The following is a 16,875-nucleotide window of genomic DNA, read 5'->3' on the forward strand; positions in this document are numbered from 1 at the left end:
CCTGTTCTTAGGAGTCCTGGTGGAGTGATGGTTAAGCACTCGGCTAACTGAAAGGTGGGTGGTTTGAACTCACCCAGCTGCTCCACAGGAGAAAGACCTGGAGATCTGCTTCCTAAAGATTACAGCCTAGAAAACCCAGTGGGGTTGTTCTATTCTGTCACACGGGGTTGCTATGAGTTGGAATCAAATTGACAGCACCCAACAACAGCAACACAGGAAGGGTTTGGAAAAGAGAAAAGGATCGAGGGTCCAGGTTGGCGTGTGCATCCCCCCCGCCAAGCTCCCTCCCTCCCACACCCCCTGGTTTCCAGGCCAGGCCTCCTACCTCAGTGGCAAAGAAGCCCTTGGGCCGGTGTTTGCCCAGGGACGCCAGGCCACCAGGCCCAGGACTCTCGCTTGCACTGATGGTCTGTTGAGCTGCTGCCAAGATTTCATCCAGTTTGTCTAGGGGAAGCAGGAGAGGGGTGGAGGAGAGACAAGGAAATGAGTTAGCTTTGGCTTGGTCTGCAGGCAGGGCTGCTGGTAGCTCATACAGCACCTGGTATGAACCAAAGATGCCCCTTCCTCCATCCCTGGAACAGGCACCCTGGAGGCCCTGCCTGGAGACACGAGCTCCCAGCCCAGCAGGCAGGACGGAAGTAGGGTCCCAGAGTGCAGGCAGAGAAGAGGACAAGCCACTGTGGGAGGGAAGGAGGGTGAAGGGGAGGCAGGAGGGAGGGGTGAGAGGAAACTGTGGGGAGGGGGAAGAGGCTGAGGGCAGAGGGGCGCTCAGACTGGATGGACTCAGCATGGCTGGGTTATGAAAGTGGTCAAGCACAGACGTGGCTGAGGATGGCCAGCATAGAAGGGGGCGGTGGATGGAGTCGCGCGTGGGGTCACAGGCAGCCCGGAGAGCAGGGCCAGGGCCATCTTACTGAGAGCCATCTGATACACGGTCCGTTTTTTCTCCATGCTGGGCATTGGTGCAGGTTGGTGCTCGTACTCTGTGGGCAAAGGACTCGGATGAAGACCAGGGGCGCCCCGAGGCGGCGAGGCGGCGCGGGCTCGACCAGTGGGCGTGGCCAGCGGGCGAGCGCAAGCGCGAGGGGCCGGGGCGGGGAGGGGCGGGGTCGGGACCGGGGCCCTCCCGCCAGTCCTGTGCCCACTCACCACTCTTCTTCTTCCAGGGGGAGACTAGCCCGGGGGAGAGGCAGTAGAGGAGCCAAGAGTTAGGATGTCAGGGGGGAGCGAGGGGCCCCTCTCTGGAACTCCCGCCTCCCTCAGGGCCCTAGGGTGGGGGCGGTCAGCTGCCCGACCCGCCCCCTGTCAGGGGAGACCGGACCCCCCAGGTCCACTGCGCTCTGTCTGGAGGGAGTGGCTCTCCTTCCTCTCTGCGGGCTGGAGGGTGGGGGAGTAGGGTGGGGTGAGTTTGGTGGAGGGAGAGATGGGGAATTGGCTGGGGGCGAGGTGGGACAGATGGAGGTGGGCTAGGAGAAATGGGATAGAGTGACCCGCGGAGAGGGACATACATAGACCTCGAGAGAGAGCCCACCAGAGAACAGAGACACAAGTAGACAGAGGAAAATCGAGTCTCAGAGACTTCTTCCTAGCGGCACACACACACACACATACACACACACACACAGGCTAGGGAGAGTCCGACCCATGGATTAGGGGACAGGATGAGGACGTGGACCCCTGGTCACTAACAACACTAACGAACTCGGGGGGAAGGCCCACCGCCCCGCCCCCATCGTCCCCTCACCCTCCCAGAACCTTGTTCCCAGCAGGCTCACCCATCTCCTCCAGCTCCGAGGTCATGGACTTGGAACGCAGGGAGATGGCCGGGGGTGGGAGCCTCTTCGCCTGCTGAGGTGCTGAAAAATGGGAGGGGGGAGGGCCAGCCATCAGCTCCCTGGGGGAGAAGGCCCCTTGACCTCTCCCTCCGTGCTCCTACAGCTCAGAAAAAAGCTGCTCCCAGGATGCTGAGCCCTCCCTGCCTCAGTTTCTCCCCAGAAGGGTCACAAACAAGCAGCCTTTTTAGGAAAGGGGTGGCTGGAGGTAGGGACCGACCACTGGGGCTCCTGGGGGTCTTAGACTTGCGGCAGGGTGGTTCCCGAGGGCCTGGCCACACTAGTGGGTAGAGGAGGGGCACCTTTCTTGTGGACGGCCTCATCCATGTCCGGGTGTCTGGTGACCATCACCACCTTGACCATCAGAGTGTTGCCCCCTTGGCGGATCATGTTCACCACCTGTCGATGGCCGACCTTCACCACATTCTGCCCATTCACCTGTGGCACAAATGAAAAAGTCAGGCACCGTCAAGTTGACTCTGACTCATGGCGACCCCATGTGTGTCAGAGAAGAGCTGTGCTGCATAGGGTTTTTAAAGATGGAATCTTTCCAAAGTAGATCGCCAGGCCTTTTTCTTCCAAGGCACCTGAGGGTGGATTCCCATTGCCAAACTTTTGGTTAGTAGCTGAATGCTTAACCATTTGCACCATCCAGGGACTCCATACCTGTGGCACAGACACTCCCAAACCACACCAGGCAGGTGAGGGGAGGGGCACTTTCAGTCCCAGAGTCCCCAGGGAGGTGGCCTTCCACCCTGCCCTTTCCATGGTCCTTCACCACCGCTTTCCCCTCCCTCCAACCCTCCACACCTCCAGTCTCCCTATGCAGGGCCTTCACCTTCCTGTAACCCTCCTGGCTTCTGGGTTGGGGAAGCAGCTTGCCTTAACCTAGTCACATCTATCTCCCTCTCTGTCCCCCAGTATTGTGGGTTGGGGGACAGTTCTGGGTAACTCTTTTGAGATGCTCCAGAAAGGCCTTTAAGTGGAATAACTGAAGCAGGCAGAGGCTGGCCAGGAGGTGGGGCAGGGCACTGAGAAGCCTGGTGCCAAAGGAGAACATCTGGGCATCGGGCAGCCTGATCCTGACACAGCTCGTGAGGGACCTGGGAACTGGTCTTCTGGGTCCCGGCAGGGGGGTGTCAGAGGCCCCCAAGGGAGCCAGGCAGGCCTGTGGAAGGAGAGCTGGAGGCTGGGGCTTGGAGAGGCCCCCCCGCCCCGCCAGGGTGTTGTGTGCCACTGAGTCAATTTCGACTCATAATGACCCCATGTGAAAAAGTAGAATTGTGCCATAGGGTTTTCCAGGCTGTAATCTTTACATGGAAACCGTTGTGGCGTAGTGGTTAAGTGCTACGGCTGCTAACCAAAGGGTCAGCAGTTTGAATCTGCCAGGCGCTCCTTGGAAACTCTATGGGACAGTTCTACTCTGTCCTATAGGGTCGCTATGAGTTGGAATCAACTCCACGGCACTGGGTTTGGTTTGGTAATCTTTACACATTTCCAGGTCTTTTCTCCCTTGGAGAGGCTGGGTGGGTTTGAACCGCTGACCTTTTGGTTGGCAGGGAAGCACTTAACCCTTGCACCACCAGGGCCCCTAACAGGTACTGTGGAGTTGATTCCAACTCATAGCAATCCCATGTAACAGCGTAGAACTGCCCCATAGGATTTTGATCTATTCCCGTAAAGATTAAAAAAAAATTAAAAAAATTTTTTTTTAATCTTTACGAGAATAGATCACCACGTCTTTTTGGAAGTAGGTCTCCAGAACTTTCTTCTAAAGTGCCTCTGGATGGGTTCGAATCACCAAGTGCTTACATGTTATACCACCAGGGCCAGAACTCACCTCAATAAGGAAGTCTCCCATCCGCAGTCCGGCTCGCCAGGCCACACCACCCTCATCCACTGACTCCAGGTACTGCAGCGCCGGGAAGGCCGGGGTGGGGGTGAACTCCTCAATGGGGGTCTGCGCTGCAGATGGGGAGGAGCCGGCGGGGTCGGAGGGGAGGGGGTGGAGAGGCCGAGCAGGGGATGGGGCTCAGACCCAAGTCACGGAGGCCTTGCCATAGCTGAGGGACCAGCACCCCAGGGTGGGGTGGTGGGAGGGCTGGGGTCACTTCCCTTCCCCTTTCCATGCCCACCCCCTTGACCCTGCTTCCTTCTCCCATCTCCTCCCCGGCCAACACTCACCCTTGGCACCCCTGAGCACGAACCCAAACCCCTCGCTGTCTTTCTTCTGCAGCAGAACCGTCTTCTCCTTAATGATGTAATCGCTGGTGGTGTGGTGGGGGAGGGGAAGGGAGAAGAGGAACAGGCAGGGGTGGGGTGGGGTGGAGAAGGCATCGTGAGTCTCTGAGCCTGTGCCCCACCCACATCCCAATAACCCCAGAGAAGCCCCAGCTCCAGCACCGCTCATGGCAACTTTTGGGATCTTTGTCACCCACTCCCTGTGCTCAGAGCATCCCTGACAGGCCTCCCCCTCAGAGCTCAATGTGCGTTTTCTCCCACTCACTCTCTCATTCATCCATCGGTGCATCCATCCACCCATCCATTCAGCAAGCAGCTACCCAGCCCACTGTGCACCAGGCACCTTGTGAGGGACCAGGGAGAAGAGCCGCCAGGTTACCAGGCAGCCTGGCTCAAGGCCCCACTAGCTACTTCCTGTCTGTGACCTTGAGCCCAAGATTTTCATCTTCAGTGCCTCAGTTTCCTCATCTATAAAAACAAAGATCAAACCAGTTGCCGTGGAGTCGACTCCGACTCATGGCGACCCCATGTGTGTCAGAGTACAACTGTGTTCCACAGGGTTTTCAATGGTTGATTGTTCAGAAGCTAGGTTGCCGGGCCTTTCTTCCGAGGTGACTCTGAGTGGACTTGAACTGCCAACCTTTCGTTTAGCAGCCCAGCACTTAACCGTGTGTGCCACCCAGGGACTCCTATAATAGGGCACAATACCAGACCCTACTTGATGCAGATGCTCCGAGATTTTGGAAGGGTAACATACATACGATATTTTGCATGGCACCTAGGCATATAGTAAGAGCTTGATAGGATTCATTTGTTCTTCTGAAGCCAAAGTATTTTTAAGCCAGAAGGACATACATACTTCAATAATACCCATTCCCCTCCTTTGCTGTTGTTCTTAGCTACCATCAAGTTGGCCCCTAAATCATGGCAACCCCATGTGCAATGGGATCGGATCGTTCTGATCCAGAGGGTTTTCACTGGCTGCTTTTCAGAAGCAGATCACCAGGTCTTGGTCTGGGAGCTCCGCTGAAACCTGTTCAGCATCATAGCAACATGCTGTCCTCCACTGACAGATGGGTGATGGCTGGGCTTGAGGTGTATTGGCCGCGAATTGAACACAGGTCTCTCGCTTGGAAGGCAAAAACTCTACCACTGAACCATCACTGCCCCCACCGACTCCTTTCCTATATAGAGAGAGATTTACAAACCTGTTGTCTTCAAGTTGATTCTGACTCATAGCAACTCTATAGGACAGAGTAGAACTGCCCTATAGGATTTTCAAGGAGTGGCTGGTGAATTTGAACTGCTGACCTTTTGGTTACCAGTCAAACTCTTAACCACTGTACTATGCTTATTCTGTACTGTCCAACATGGTAGCCACTAGTTATATGTGGCTATTTTATGCTGAAATCGATTAGAATTAAATTTAAAAACTCAGTTCTTCTGCCTTACTAGCCACATTTCAAAGTGCTGAACAGCCACGAGTCACCAGCGGCTACCACACTGGACATCGTCCATATAGAACATTTCTATTGCCACAGAGTTCTGTTAGACAACACTGACTTATATCCCCTGCAATATCTCAAATACATCTCCTTCATGCAGTCAGTATATTCCAGTAAAATTCAAACTACCTGTGCATATGCTGATAAAAAAAACAAAAACCCAACCAGTTGCTCTTGGGTCGATTCCAACTCATAGTGACCCTGTAGGCCAGAGTAGAACTGCCCCATAAGGTTTCCAAAGAGCAGCTGGTGGATTTGAACTGCTGACCTTTTGGTTAGCGGCCATAGCTCTTAACCACTGCGCTACCAGGGCTCCTATATGCTGATACCAAAAATCCATTGCCGTTGAGTCGATTCGGGCTCATAGTGACCCTACAGAACAGAGGAGAACTGCCCCATAGGGTTTCCAAGGAGAGCCTGGTGGATTTGAACTGCTGAGCTTTTGGTTAGCAGCTGTAGCACTTAACCACTATGCCACCAGGGTTTCCTATATGCTGACAGTCCCCAGTAAAACCACCAGCACATTTTGGTAATGCTCACAAGAGTTGAGAAACATCCATTAAACTCAAGTGCCTTCCCCTTCAAGGGAGAAAGATGGAGGAGTGGTCTACTTCCGTAAAGATTACAGCCTTGGAAACCCTATGGGGCAGTTCTACCCCAGTTTCTTGAGGCGGAATTTGTTTTTGGTTTGGCATTCCCTTTATCTCAACACCCACCAAGTTTGCTCGAATAGCAGCCCAAACCCTTGACACCAGCACTGTACACCTCAGGAACACACACCCATTCTGTGCCTGGAGCATCCAATATGGGAGAAGGAATCGTTGAGTGGCACAAAAAAGGTCTGCTAACCAAAAGATTGGAGGTTCGACTCTGCCCCGAGGCACCTCAGAAGAAAGGCCTGGCAATCTACATTCAAAAAGTCACAGCCATGAAAACCCTATAGAGTGCAGTTCTACTCTGCACATATGAAGTCTCCATAGGTCAGAATTGACTGACGACGACTACTGGTTAAAAAAAAAAAAAAAAAGTATAGGAAAGGAATACCCAAACACTGGCTCCAACTCCACTTCCTTTGTAATACCTGGAACACCCAGGAGACACCAACGCACATGCCCTGCCATCCCCTAAGCATCCCCCAGCGATGTTTGAAAACGTCCCACTATGTGTTTGTCGTGCCTCCACTCCCCCGATACACAATCCAGTGCATTCCAATATCCAGACCCCCTCAGCAGATCCCAACAATATCCAGGCTGCCCTAACACACTCCAATAATAGCCAAGAGTGCTCCCCGGTGCATTCCAATTACCTGCCCCCACAGATTCAGCAAAACAGCCCTCCGCGAATACTCCAGTATCTTTCAGCAACACCCCCACACATCCCAGTATGCTCCAATAATAACTCCCCCTCACTCCGATCTCAGTGTATTCTCATAACACACCCCCTGAACACTTGCCAGCACATGCCAATAATACCTAACGTGCTCCTGCTGTATCTCGGCAACACCCCCTACAAGCACCCCTGTACACGTCCATGCCCCCTACGACTCTTATTGTAGAATCCATCCTTTTCTACCAGAGTGACAGTGTTCTGCACGTGCGCCTGTATTGCTAAGCATGTTCCCACCTCCTTATACCTCTGTGTGCTCAACGAGCAGGCACACACATATATACATACCCAAACAACGCCCTTGCCCAAAGTTTAAACCCGTTGTGTCCAGTGGATTCCAAGTCATAGTGACCCTATAGGACAGAGAACTCCCCCATAGGGTTTCCAAGGTTGTTATCTTTACGGAAGCAGACTGCCTCATCTTTCTCCCACGGAGCTGCGGGTGGGTTCGAACCACCCAACCTTTTGGTTTACAGCCGAGCGCTTAACCACTGCTCCACGAGGGCTCCTGTTCAAAGTTTAGCATGATCCAATAAACACATCCCCACCATACAAGCCATGCCATGCTACTTCTGATCTTATACTCATCACAGAGGGTGGCCCCCTTTGTAGTTGGGTGGAGGGGTGTTGGGAGAGAAAGAGGGAAGAGGTTGAAGGGCTGAATGAAGAGGGATAAATGGAGATGAAGAGGAAGGAAGGGGGCCGAGAAGGTTGAATAGTGAGCGGTCAGGAGGGTCAACAAAATGGATCCAGAGGTCAGAGCTGCCTGCTCCTGACACACCATCTGTGCCGCCCACCCTTGTCCCCACTGTATACCCCTACAACCTCCTCCAACTCCTCTTGCCTTTGTTGTTGTGTGGCGTTAAGTTGATTTCAACTCATAGTGACCCCGTGTGACAGAGTAGAACTGCCCCGTGGGATTTTCTAGGCTGTAATCTTTATGGGGGAGTCCTGTGGCACAATGGTTAAGAGCTCAGCTGCTAACCAAAAAATCAGCAGTTCGAATCCACCAGCTGCTCATTGGAAAACCTATGGGCAGTTCTACTCTGTCCTATAGGGTCGCTATGAGTCAGATTTGACTCTATGGCAATGGGTAATCTTTATGGGAGCAGATTGCCAGGTCTTTCTCCCACAGAGATGCTGGGTGGCCTTGAACTGCCAACCTTTCTGTTAGCAGCCCAGAGCTTTACTGTTTGCACCACCAGGGCTCCTCCTCATGCCCTTGCTACCCCTGTTCAACTCTTCAGCCCCCTCCAAGTAGCCCCATTTTCCTTCATTTATGTCACTAACCTCAACCATTCCTACATCTATCCCCCTGGACTCTTTTTCTCATCCCACACCTCCCCGAAACCAAACCAAACCAAACCAAACCCACTGCCATCGAGTTGATTCCAACTATAGCGGCCCTATAGGACAGAGTAGAACTGCCCCATAGAGTTTCTGAGGAGCGCCTGGCGGATTCGAACTGTCAACCTCTTGGTTAGCAGCCATAGTATTTAACCACTTCGCCACCAAGGTTTCCTATAAATAAAATCCAGAAACAAACAAACCTGTTTCTGTCAAGCGGATTCCAACTCATGGCGATCCCATGTAGAACTACCCCATAGGGTTTTCTTGGTTGTAATCTTTACAGAAGCAGTTCACCAGGCCTTTCTTCCACAACAATGCTGGATGGGTTTGAACCACCAACCTTTAGGTTAGCAGCTTATCGCAAACTGCTTGGGCCACCCAGGCCCCGATCTCCTTAAATAAATCTTGCCCAAATATTCCGTCCCAATATAGGGTTCAATAAAATTCCCATCTCCATTCTATGCCAAGAAGAAGCACTTCCTATACGCTGGACAATATCTGAAGCACTTCACAGGTAAATAGCTCAATTGTCTCCTTACAACCAATCTCTGAGGTAGGTATCATTACTATTTCCACTTTAACCAGTGGCCATCGAGTTGACTCTAACTCATGGCAACCCCACGTGTGTCAGAGTAGAACTGTGCTACATAAGGTTTTCAATGGCTGATTTTTCAGAAATAGATTGCCAGGCCTTTCTTCCGAGGCATCTCTGCGTGGATTTGAACCACCAACCTTTCAGTTAGTAGCCAAGCACTTAACCATTTACGCCACCCAGGGACAGGGGAGGAAACAGGCACAGAAAGGTTACATGACTTGCCCAAGGTCACACAGTAACACTCTTTAACAACATCCGAGAAAATACCTGGATAACGACAGCAATACCTCAAGCACATATACATCAGGGTGAAATCCACCAAGAGCATGCCCTCTCGCACCTGACCTTTATTCTAGGTTATGCCAAGAACACAACAACAACCAATAACCATTACTAAGCTTTTGCTGAATGCCAGCCACTGTTTCAAGCACTTTACATTTATTTAATCATTTAGTCCTGGGAGGGATTGACTGTTCCTATTTTACAGGTGAGGAAACTGAGGCGCAGGGAATGAACTAGCTCAAGATCACACCAGCTAGAAAAATGTCACGGTTGAAATTCAGACTTGCCACAGGCAACTTATATACCCTGATCACGTCCAAATACCCCTCGATCATCACAGAGTCCCCTTCTGCCCCTCCCCCACAAATCACCCTCTCTCCTCCCCACCCCCTGGCTCTTTCAGTCAATCCCCAGTGGTAAATGGTGTCGCTTTGCCCTGTCACATTCTCCTCAAACTTCCAAACCGCTCTCTTCCTCCCACAGCTTCCTGCAGCTCTACTTCTTGTCCCCCACTGCTGTAGGTGTCCCCCTCTCCTCTCTGCACCTCGTTGCCTGCTCTTCCATGTCCTCTGGAAGGTCCACGTGGCCCTAGCCCACCTCCATGTGCCCTTACTTCTGAGAGACCACCTCCCCACCTCCCATGTTGCCCTCACATGCCCCTCAGCTTCACCACATCCTTGGCAACCCCTCCAAAGTCCTCCTTAGATTTTTAGGACCTCCTCACCCCTCTAATGCCCACCTCTCCCCCCTCCCTTCCTTCATCCCTCCTTTATCCTCTTCACCCCTCCGTAACCCCACTGTGCCCCTTTAAAGCCCCCTAGGTTCCCGTCATACTCCCTGGCTCCCCCCACCACACGCACACAATTTTCATCCGTGGAAACCTCGTCCTACTTTTGCATATTCAACTCTGTTCCTCGCACACCCGTCTGCCACCTTTTACTTGCAGCTGCATTTCATCTACATTCCCTGTGTCCTCTCTCCATCCTGCCCAAATCCCCACCCTCAAATCCTCTCCAGCTTTCCTGTATTCTCTCCCTACTCGTTTCTCTTCTCTGCATACTCCATGCACTCCTCCTTCCTCCCATTCGCCACTATCCCCTCCTCCCCCTGCAGGGGCCCTGCTCAGGAGGCCCCCCATTCCTGCCCAGTACTGCTAATGACCTGCCCTGCTGGAGCTCATACAATGTTCACCCCCAGGCCACCCCTGGGGGGCCCTGCAGGGCCCCTGGAGCCCAGCAGCCAGCTCTTGTTCCCACACAGAGCAACTGCAGCAGCATCCACACCCCCACCCCCACCCAGAGTCCCTCGGCACCCCCAGGGTCCCAGAGTCCAGAGCCTGCTGCTGCACACAGTGCCCCTTTGGTGCTCAGCCCCTTTCTACGTGCCTCTCTGCACAGGCTGTCCCAGAGGCCCCCATGCAGAGAAGCCAGCCCCCTTCATGCTGAGAAGTGGCAGAGACATGCAGCCGCAGCTACCCATGCAAAGCTCTGCCGTGGCTCTGCACACGTGCCCCATGCAGCCAGAGGACAGGGCCAGCAGCTCAAGTGCCCACACAGGCACAGAACCCTGGGCGCAGGGAGAGGGGCACACTGGGACAGAGACACATGGAGGGACTGGCATGCAGGGAAGGGGGGCACTTCGGGGGAGTGGACAGGCCTGGCAAGGAGGGTGGGTGTTGGGAAATACAGCCGCAGTCCCTGGGACAGATCCACTTCATGACACACACATACAACACACACACACACACACACACACACGAGTCCCCAGACAGCTCCGCCATCACTCCAAGTCACACACAGAGACAGACACTGTCAAACAGGGATACAGGATGGACACAGCTTTGGGGGTGGGCTAGGAGCCCACCACCTCTCCGTCTTCCTTTCTCTCTCTCTCTCTCACATAGCTGCAGGCAGTCTCTCACACACGCACATCGACACAGGCACACTGACACAGGCACAGTGACACGCAGCGGAAAAAGGGGAGGAGAGGGGAGGGGAGGCCGGGGGCGGGATGTGTGTGTGACGGAGGGGGGGTGGCGATGACTGTGAATGGAGAGAGGGGTATGAATGGGGGGACTAGCCAACTCCGTGAAGGGGTGTGGGGATACGGGATGCAGAGGGGCAGAGAGCGGGGGTGTGGGCGCCTGAGAGGAGGTCAGCGTGGCTCCCCAGGGGGAGGGCTCCCCAGAGTAGGGGCGCTAAGGGCGGCAGAAAAGGCGAATGGGTTCTGAGGCCCGGAGTGGGGTCCATATGGAAGGCCTGAATTTGGGGAGGGCTGAAGGGATTTTCAAAGGACCTGTGATGGGGTGGCGGAGAGATTCCTAGGGCCGGAGGAGTGCGGGGGCGGGGGAAGGGGGGAAGGACGCGGGGAGAGGGGCCCAGAGAAGCGGATGGAGAGAAGGAAGGTTGAGAAGAGGGGTCCGGAAAGGTTTAGCGCTGAGAGAAGATTAGGGGCGAGGGACGAAAGGGGCGTCTTGAGGGAGGGGGAGGAGCCCAGGGGTGGGGGATTCTCGGCGGGGCAGGGTCGTCAAGGCGGGCCTGGGCCGCCGGGCCAAAGATGAAGGGGGTGGCGCGCTCCGTTACCTGTAGATGTACCAGACGCTGCGCCGCCGGGGCCCCAGGGCCGGCCAGCTGGAGGAGAGCGCGGGGGGCGGCTGCGGCGGAGAGCCCCCACTGGGGCCGCCTCCAAGACCCCCGCCGCCGCCGACCGCAGACAAAGCCATCGCAGCCGCGGCCCCGGCCCTGGCCCGGGTCCCGGTGCCGGCCGCCCCCGCCGCCGCCGCGTCCCCGTCCCCGCTCGGCCGAACCCCCGTGTCCGGGCCCCCAGGCCCCGCCTCATGCTGACCCGCGCCGGGAGGGGGGAGGGGGAGGGGACGCGCGCCCCTCCGCGGAAGGGAGGGCAGGGCCGGGGGCTCACATGCCTGGGGGCGCGGGGGTGCGGGGCGCGGGGTCGGGCCGCGGCGGGGGCGCGAGGACCGCGGACTGCGCCGGCTTCAGCACCGCGGACAGCTCCGGAGGCGGGCGGCAGGCGCTAGGCTTAACCCCTTGGCGTCCTGTGCCGGGAGGCGGAGGGGGCCGGTCGGGGGGGAGTGGGACGGGAGGGGAGCGCGGGGGCCCCCTTGGCGGGAGAAGGGGGAGGGGCGAGTAGCGGGGGGAGGAGAAGGGGGAGGCACTTCCGGCCTGCCCCCCCCTTAGCCCTCCTCCCCCCTCCAGAGCCCTCCCGCGCAGGTGCAGAGCGAGGGAGCGCGAGGAGAGGGACGCACATCACACAGATGCCTCGCGACCGCGTGCAGGGACGCGCGGACCAAGCCCCACTGCCCGGCAGGGATGCCACCGGCGAGAGAGGCCCCAGGAGGGGACAAGCAGCCCACCACCACAGACCGACACGCCACGTCCGCAACACAGTCTGGAAAGGCCGCGAAAAGAAGGCCAGAACATTCATACTGGGCCCCGAGGCAATGAGAGACACCCCCCCGCCCCCCGCCACCGCGAGAAGCCCAGGCGGAGGGACATCCACACAGCAGAGCTCACACGGGAGCCATGGACACCGACGGAGAGGGGAGACTGGGGCGGGGGACGCATGTTAGGAGGGATACCACGGCAGGACCACAGGGTTCCAGCAGGGGTGCTGGAAGGAAGAAATGAGGCGGAGCGGGGCGCACAACACAACCCATGCCGCGCAACCACGGTCAGGGTCCCAGAGAGCAGGGGTAGGGGGGAAGGGGACACTCCAATACCCCCCATACAGAGTAGCACATGGGAGCAGGCACCAGGAGGGGAGGAGAATGGGAAGAAAGGCTATTGACAGGACAGAGCTAGAGGGCGAGAAGGAGGCAGAGAGGGTGAGAAGGACCACGCCCACCCAACTGGTGGAGCAAGTGACCCCCAGACCAAAGCGGAGGAGAGGCTCACAGAGACTCTGAGGGAGACCATAAGCAGAAGCTGAGAGGCAGAGAGATACAGGTTGGGAGGACCTCTATACTCACCGGGTGCCCAGAGCCAGAGATGTGCCCGGCAAACCCGCACAATGGTCAAGCGCCTCAGACACTCAGGGCGCAGGGTGGCACCCATGTCCCTCCCTCCCCCGCCCCACGTTGCTATTTCCCTTCCCCCACCCTCGACCCTTCCCCATGGCCAGAACACAGACACAAAGGTTTGGACACATTTAATGGAAGGATGCTACGAACAAGGGGACCCTTCCCTGGATTGGGGATAGTGGGGGGGGGGAGGGTGTCATCTTTCAGACACCAAATTATGATGACCGGCACTCCCCCATAGCCCTGCCCTTCTGGAAGCCCAAGCTCTAGAGCCTCCCCACCACCTCTTCACACCCCCTCCCCCGCAACACCCCAGGCCCTGAATTCCAGATTCATCAGACAGATACATGCACACGCTTTGACATGCGAATGCGTGCGCACAGTGACATGCACAGAGAGGGACAGCTGTGTGCAGAAACCCACCTGCCCCCATGTGTAGCAGACACACCCACACCACTGCCCACATCTTCAGACCCACAGATTCCGAGAAACACAGGTATGCAGGGCCAGGAATGCACCCATGTACCCAGAGCAGGATGGATGCATGAGGACAGGGATGTACGTCCACGTGGGGGCACTCCAGCCACACATGCACACAGACACAGATCATGCTCACCTAGAGACATGCAGGGAAGGACACGCTGGGGGAGTCCATACGAGGACGGTCATTCGTGGTTTGGGGAGCTTCAGCTCCAGTCGTGCACACACGTGCGTGCACGTGCTCACACTCCCCCACAGACACCCCCTTCCTTCCCGTGCCTGACCCCAGCGCCCTCCCTTCCCCTCCCCTCTCACCTCCCTGGGCCAATCCCATCCATCAAGCTTCCGAAGCAAGTCAGCCAGCAGCCAGGGAGGGGAAAGGCGTCAGTGGGCCCTCTCCAGGCCCCATCCCACCCATCCCTGCCCTGCCTGCCCCCCTCCCCACTCCCCTGCACACACACTTCCGCAGCACATGACTTCGGCCTCCAGCCAGCTGTACACGTGAGCTCCTGGGTCTCCAGGCATCCCTACCCCAGGGGGCCCACCTGTCCATCCCCTGCTCCCCCCACTGGTCACCAGAGCTGAGCAGTCTCAGTGGCTGCCCAGGATGGTGTGGGGCAGGGCAGTGTTGTCTGAAACTAACTCTGCCTTCACTCTCCCCCAGATCCAATCTTAGAAGGAGCAAAAGAGAAAGGGGGCCTGGAGGAGGTGGAAATATTTAGTGGTGTAGAGTGTGAAGGGAGGTTGGGGTTGGGGGCGCCCAAGAGTGTAAGGACCTTTACCTTGGGGCATCGAAGCTGTCGTAGGAGCCCACAGTATAATGTCGGAAGAGTCTCTTTGCCTTGTCGCTGCGGCTTTCTGCAGGGGGGAACAAAGGACAGCACTGGATCCTCACTCTCAAAACCACAGGCTCACCCACCTCCCAGCTATCCCATCTGCATGGGGAAAGGAAGGGGCACTAGAATCTTAGGGAACACTGGGGACAAGAGGGGGCTCCTCATTACCTTGCTTCCCCTCCTGGGAGCGGTTTGCCACCTCTTCCAGGCAGTCAGAGGGAAACCAGCCAACACGACCTTTGACTTGACCTTCCCAGAAGCCTCCTTCCCCGATGCTAAGCACTGGGTGGGGGGACAGGGACATAGAAACATTTCTGTGTTTCTATGCTGCTCGAAGTCCTCCGTGCCCAGTCGGCCCACAAGTCCCAGCATCTAGCACAGGTGTATCTTCAATAAGTTCTTGGGGGACAAGATGATGTCACTTCTGCATTCCTGCTTTCTGGATCCCATGGGGACATCCAGAGGCATTGAGGAAAAGGGCTGTCTTCCATGACATGGTCCTCGTATGTTAGGAGCATGTCCACATTCTGTCCTTCCCTCCCCTGGTTACCGGTCACAGCTCAGTTGCTCTGTAATTTCCCCAAACCCTGTGGATTTAGATCTGTGGACTTAGATTACCTTTGCAGGGACAAGCTGTACACCCCCACCTCTGTCCTGCCACCTCACCCAATCTCTTTGCTGCTTAATCTTTTTTATATTTTGCTCCCAGGACTTTCCTTCCACCTCTATTTGCCGCTTCTGGCTCTAGAAGAGAGACAGGAGGAAAATGACATCTTTGCCTCTCTCCACCACGTCATAACTTGGAGGCAGTTTCCTCCCAGCCCCACCTCTTAGCCATTCAACACACAGTTATGGCCCGCCTGCTTCATGCCCAGCACTGCACTGGGCATTGAGGTACCAATAAGGATGACAAGGATGACTGATGTTTCTCCAGCTCTCACTTTAGGTTGGAACCCTAGGAGGGGACATGTTCATTATCTTCATTTTACTGACAGGGAAACTGAGGCCCAGAGAGCCAAGGTCACTTGCCCAAGGCTACACGGCTAGTAAGTGGTACAGCCTGGATTTGAACACGGCTCTATCTGCTTCCAGAGCTAAAGCTTTTAGTCACTCACGTTTTGCTACCTCTAATGCTTTTAATAAGGAGCCCTGGTGGTACAAGGGTTAAGTACTCAGCTGCTAACCAAAAGGTCGACGGTTTGAACCCACCAGAGGCTCAGAGGGAAAAAGAACTGGTGACCTGCTCCCATAAAGATTATAGCCTAAGAAGCCCTATGGGGCAGATCTACTCTGCCCTATAGGGTCGCTATTAGTCAATCACCTCGAGGGCACACAATGACAACAATGCTTTTAATCCACCGCCCATCTGTCAGTTTGTCCTACTGTGGTGGCTTATGTGTTACTGTAATGCTGGAAGCTATGACACCAGTATTTCAAATACCAGCAGGGTCATCCATGGTGGACAGGTTTCAGTGGAGCTTCCAGACTAAGACAGACTAGGAAGAAAGACCTGATGATCTACTTCCAAAAAACAGCCAATGAAAACCCTGTGGATCACAACAAAACAGTGTCTGATATAGTCCTGGAAGATGAGCCCCCTAGGTTAGAAGGCACTCCAGGTACACAGTGGCCACAACAATGGACTTGAGCATACCATTGATGGTGAAAATGACGCAGAACCAGGCAAAGTTTTGTTCTGTTGAATAGGGGGTCGCCGTGAGTTGGTGCCTACTGGACAGCAAATAACAACTGATGGGGAAACTGAGGCCCAGAGAACTGAAGTCACTTGCTCAAATCTGCATGGCTAGTAACTGGCAGAGCCTGGATTTGAACCCAGCTCTATCACCTTCTAGCACTAATGCTTTTAATCGCTCATGTTTTGCTACCTCTCCATCTAAAGGATTTTGATGCTGCTTTTGCTGGTGATGATGGCAGCAGTAACAAACACACAGTCTCCTATTTTCTCTAGAATTTTTCAAGGTGGTATAAATGGTTTGTGCTCAGCTGCTAACCTAAATGTTGTCGGTTCGAATCCACCCAGTGGCACCATGGAAAAAAGGCCTGGCGACCTTCTGTAAAGATTACAGCCAAGAAAACCCTATGGAGCTCAGTTCTACCCTGTAACACACGGGGTTGCCATCAGTCAGAATTGACCAGATGGCAAGGCATTTGGTTTTGCTTTGGTCCCTACTCTGCCCTTCACCTATTTCCCCACACTAAATTTTTACACCCACAGGTGAGCTAATAAATGTTTTCCCATTTTATAGACAAGGAAGCTGAGGCCAAAGCAGGAAAGTCCCTTGCCCAGAGATGGCTCAGGCCAGCCTAGGAT

The 16,875-nt window shown here is 55.3% G+C and overlaps 1 protein-coding gene across 1 annotated transcript in view; it reads right to left on the reverse strand.

Moving 5' to 3' along the window:
* The window catches only part of SHANK1 (SH3 and multiple ankyrin repeat domains 1), a 63,181-nt gene that overhangs the window by 23,779 nt on the left and 22,527 nt on the right, over positions 1-16,875 (reverse strand). The window contains exons 12-20 of the mRNA XM_064294079.1: positions 14,712-14,825; positions 14,490-14,565; positions 14,023-14,049; positions 4,017-4,099; positions 3,673-3,797; positions 2,135-2,270; positions 1,776-1,856; positions 915-983; positions 326-444 (exon numbers count right to left, since the gene is read on the reverse strand). Coding sequence (XP_064150149.1) covers positions 326-444; positions 915-983; positions 1,776-1,856; positions 2,135-2,270; positions 3,673-3,797; positions 4,017-4,099; positions 14,023-14,049; positions 14,490-14,565; positions 14,712-14,825 — 830 coding nt within the window. The remainder of the gene's footprint in view (positions 1-325; positions 445-914; positions 984-1,775; positions 1,857-2,134; positions 2,271-3,672; positions 3,798-4,016; positions 4,100-14,022; positions 14,050-14,489; positions 14,566-14,711; positions 14,826-16,875) is intronic.

The sequence above is a fragment of the Loxodonta africana genome, chromosome 11, assembly GCF_030014295.1.
Source record: "Loxodonta africana isolate mLoxAfr1 chromosome 11, mLoxAfr1.hap2, whole genome shotgun sequence".
In the NCBI taxonomy this organism is placed as follows: Eukaryota; Metazoa; Chordata; class Mammalia; order Proboscidea; family Elephantidae; genus Loxodonta; species Loxodonta africana.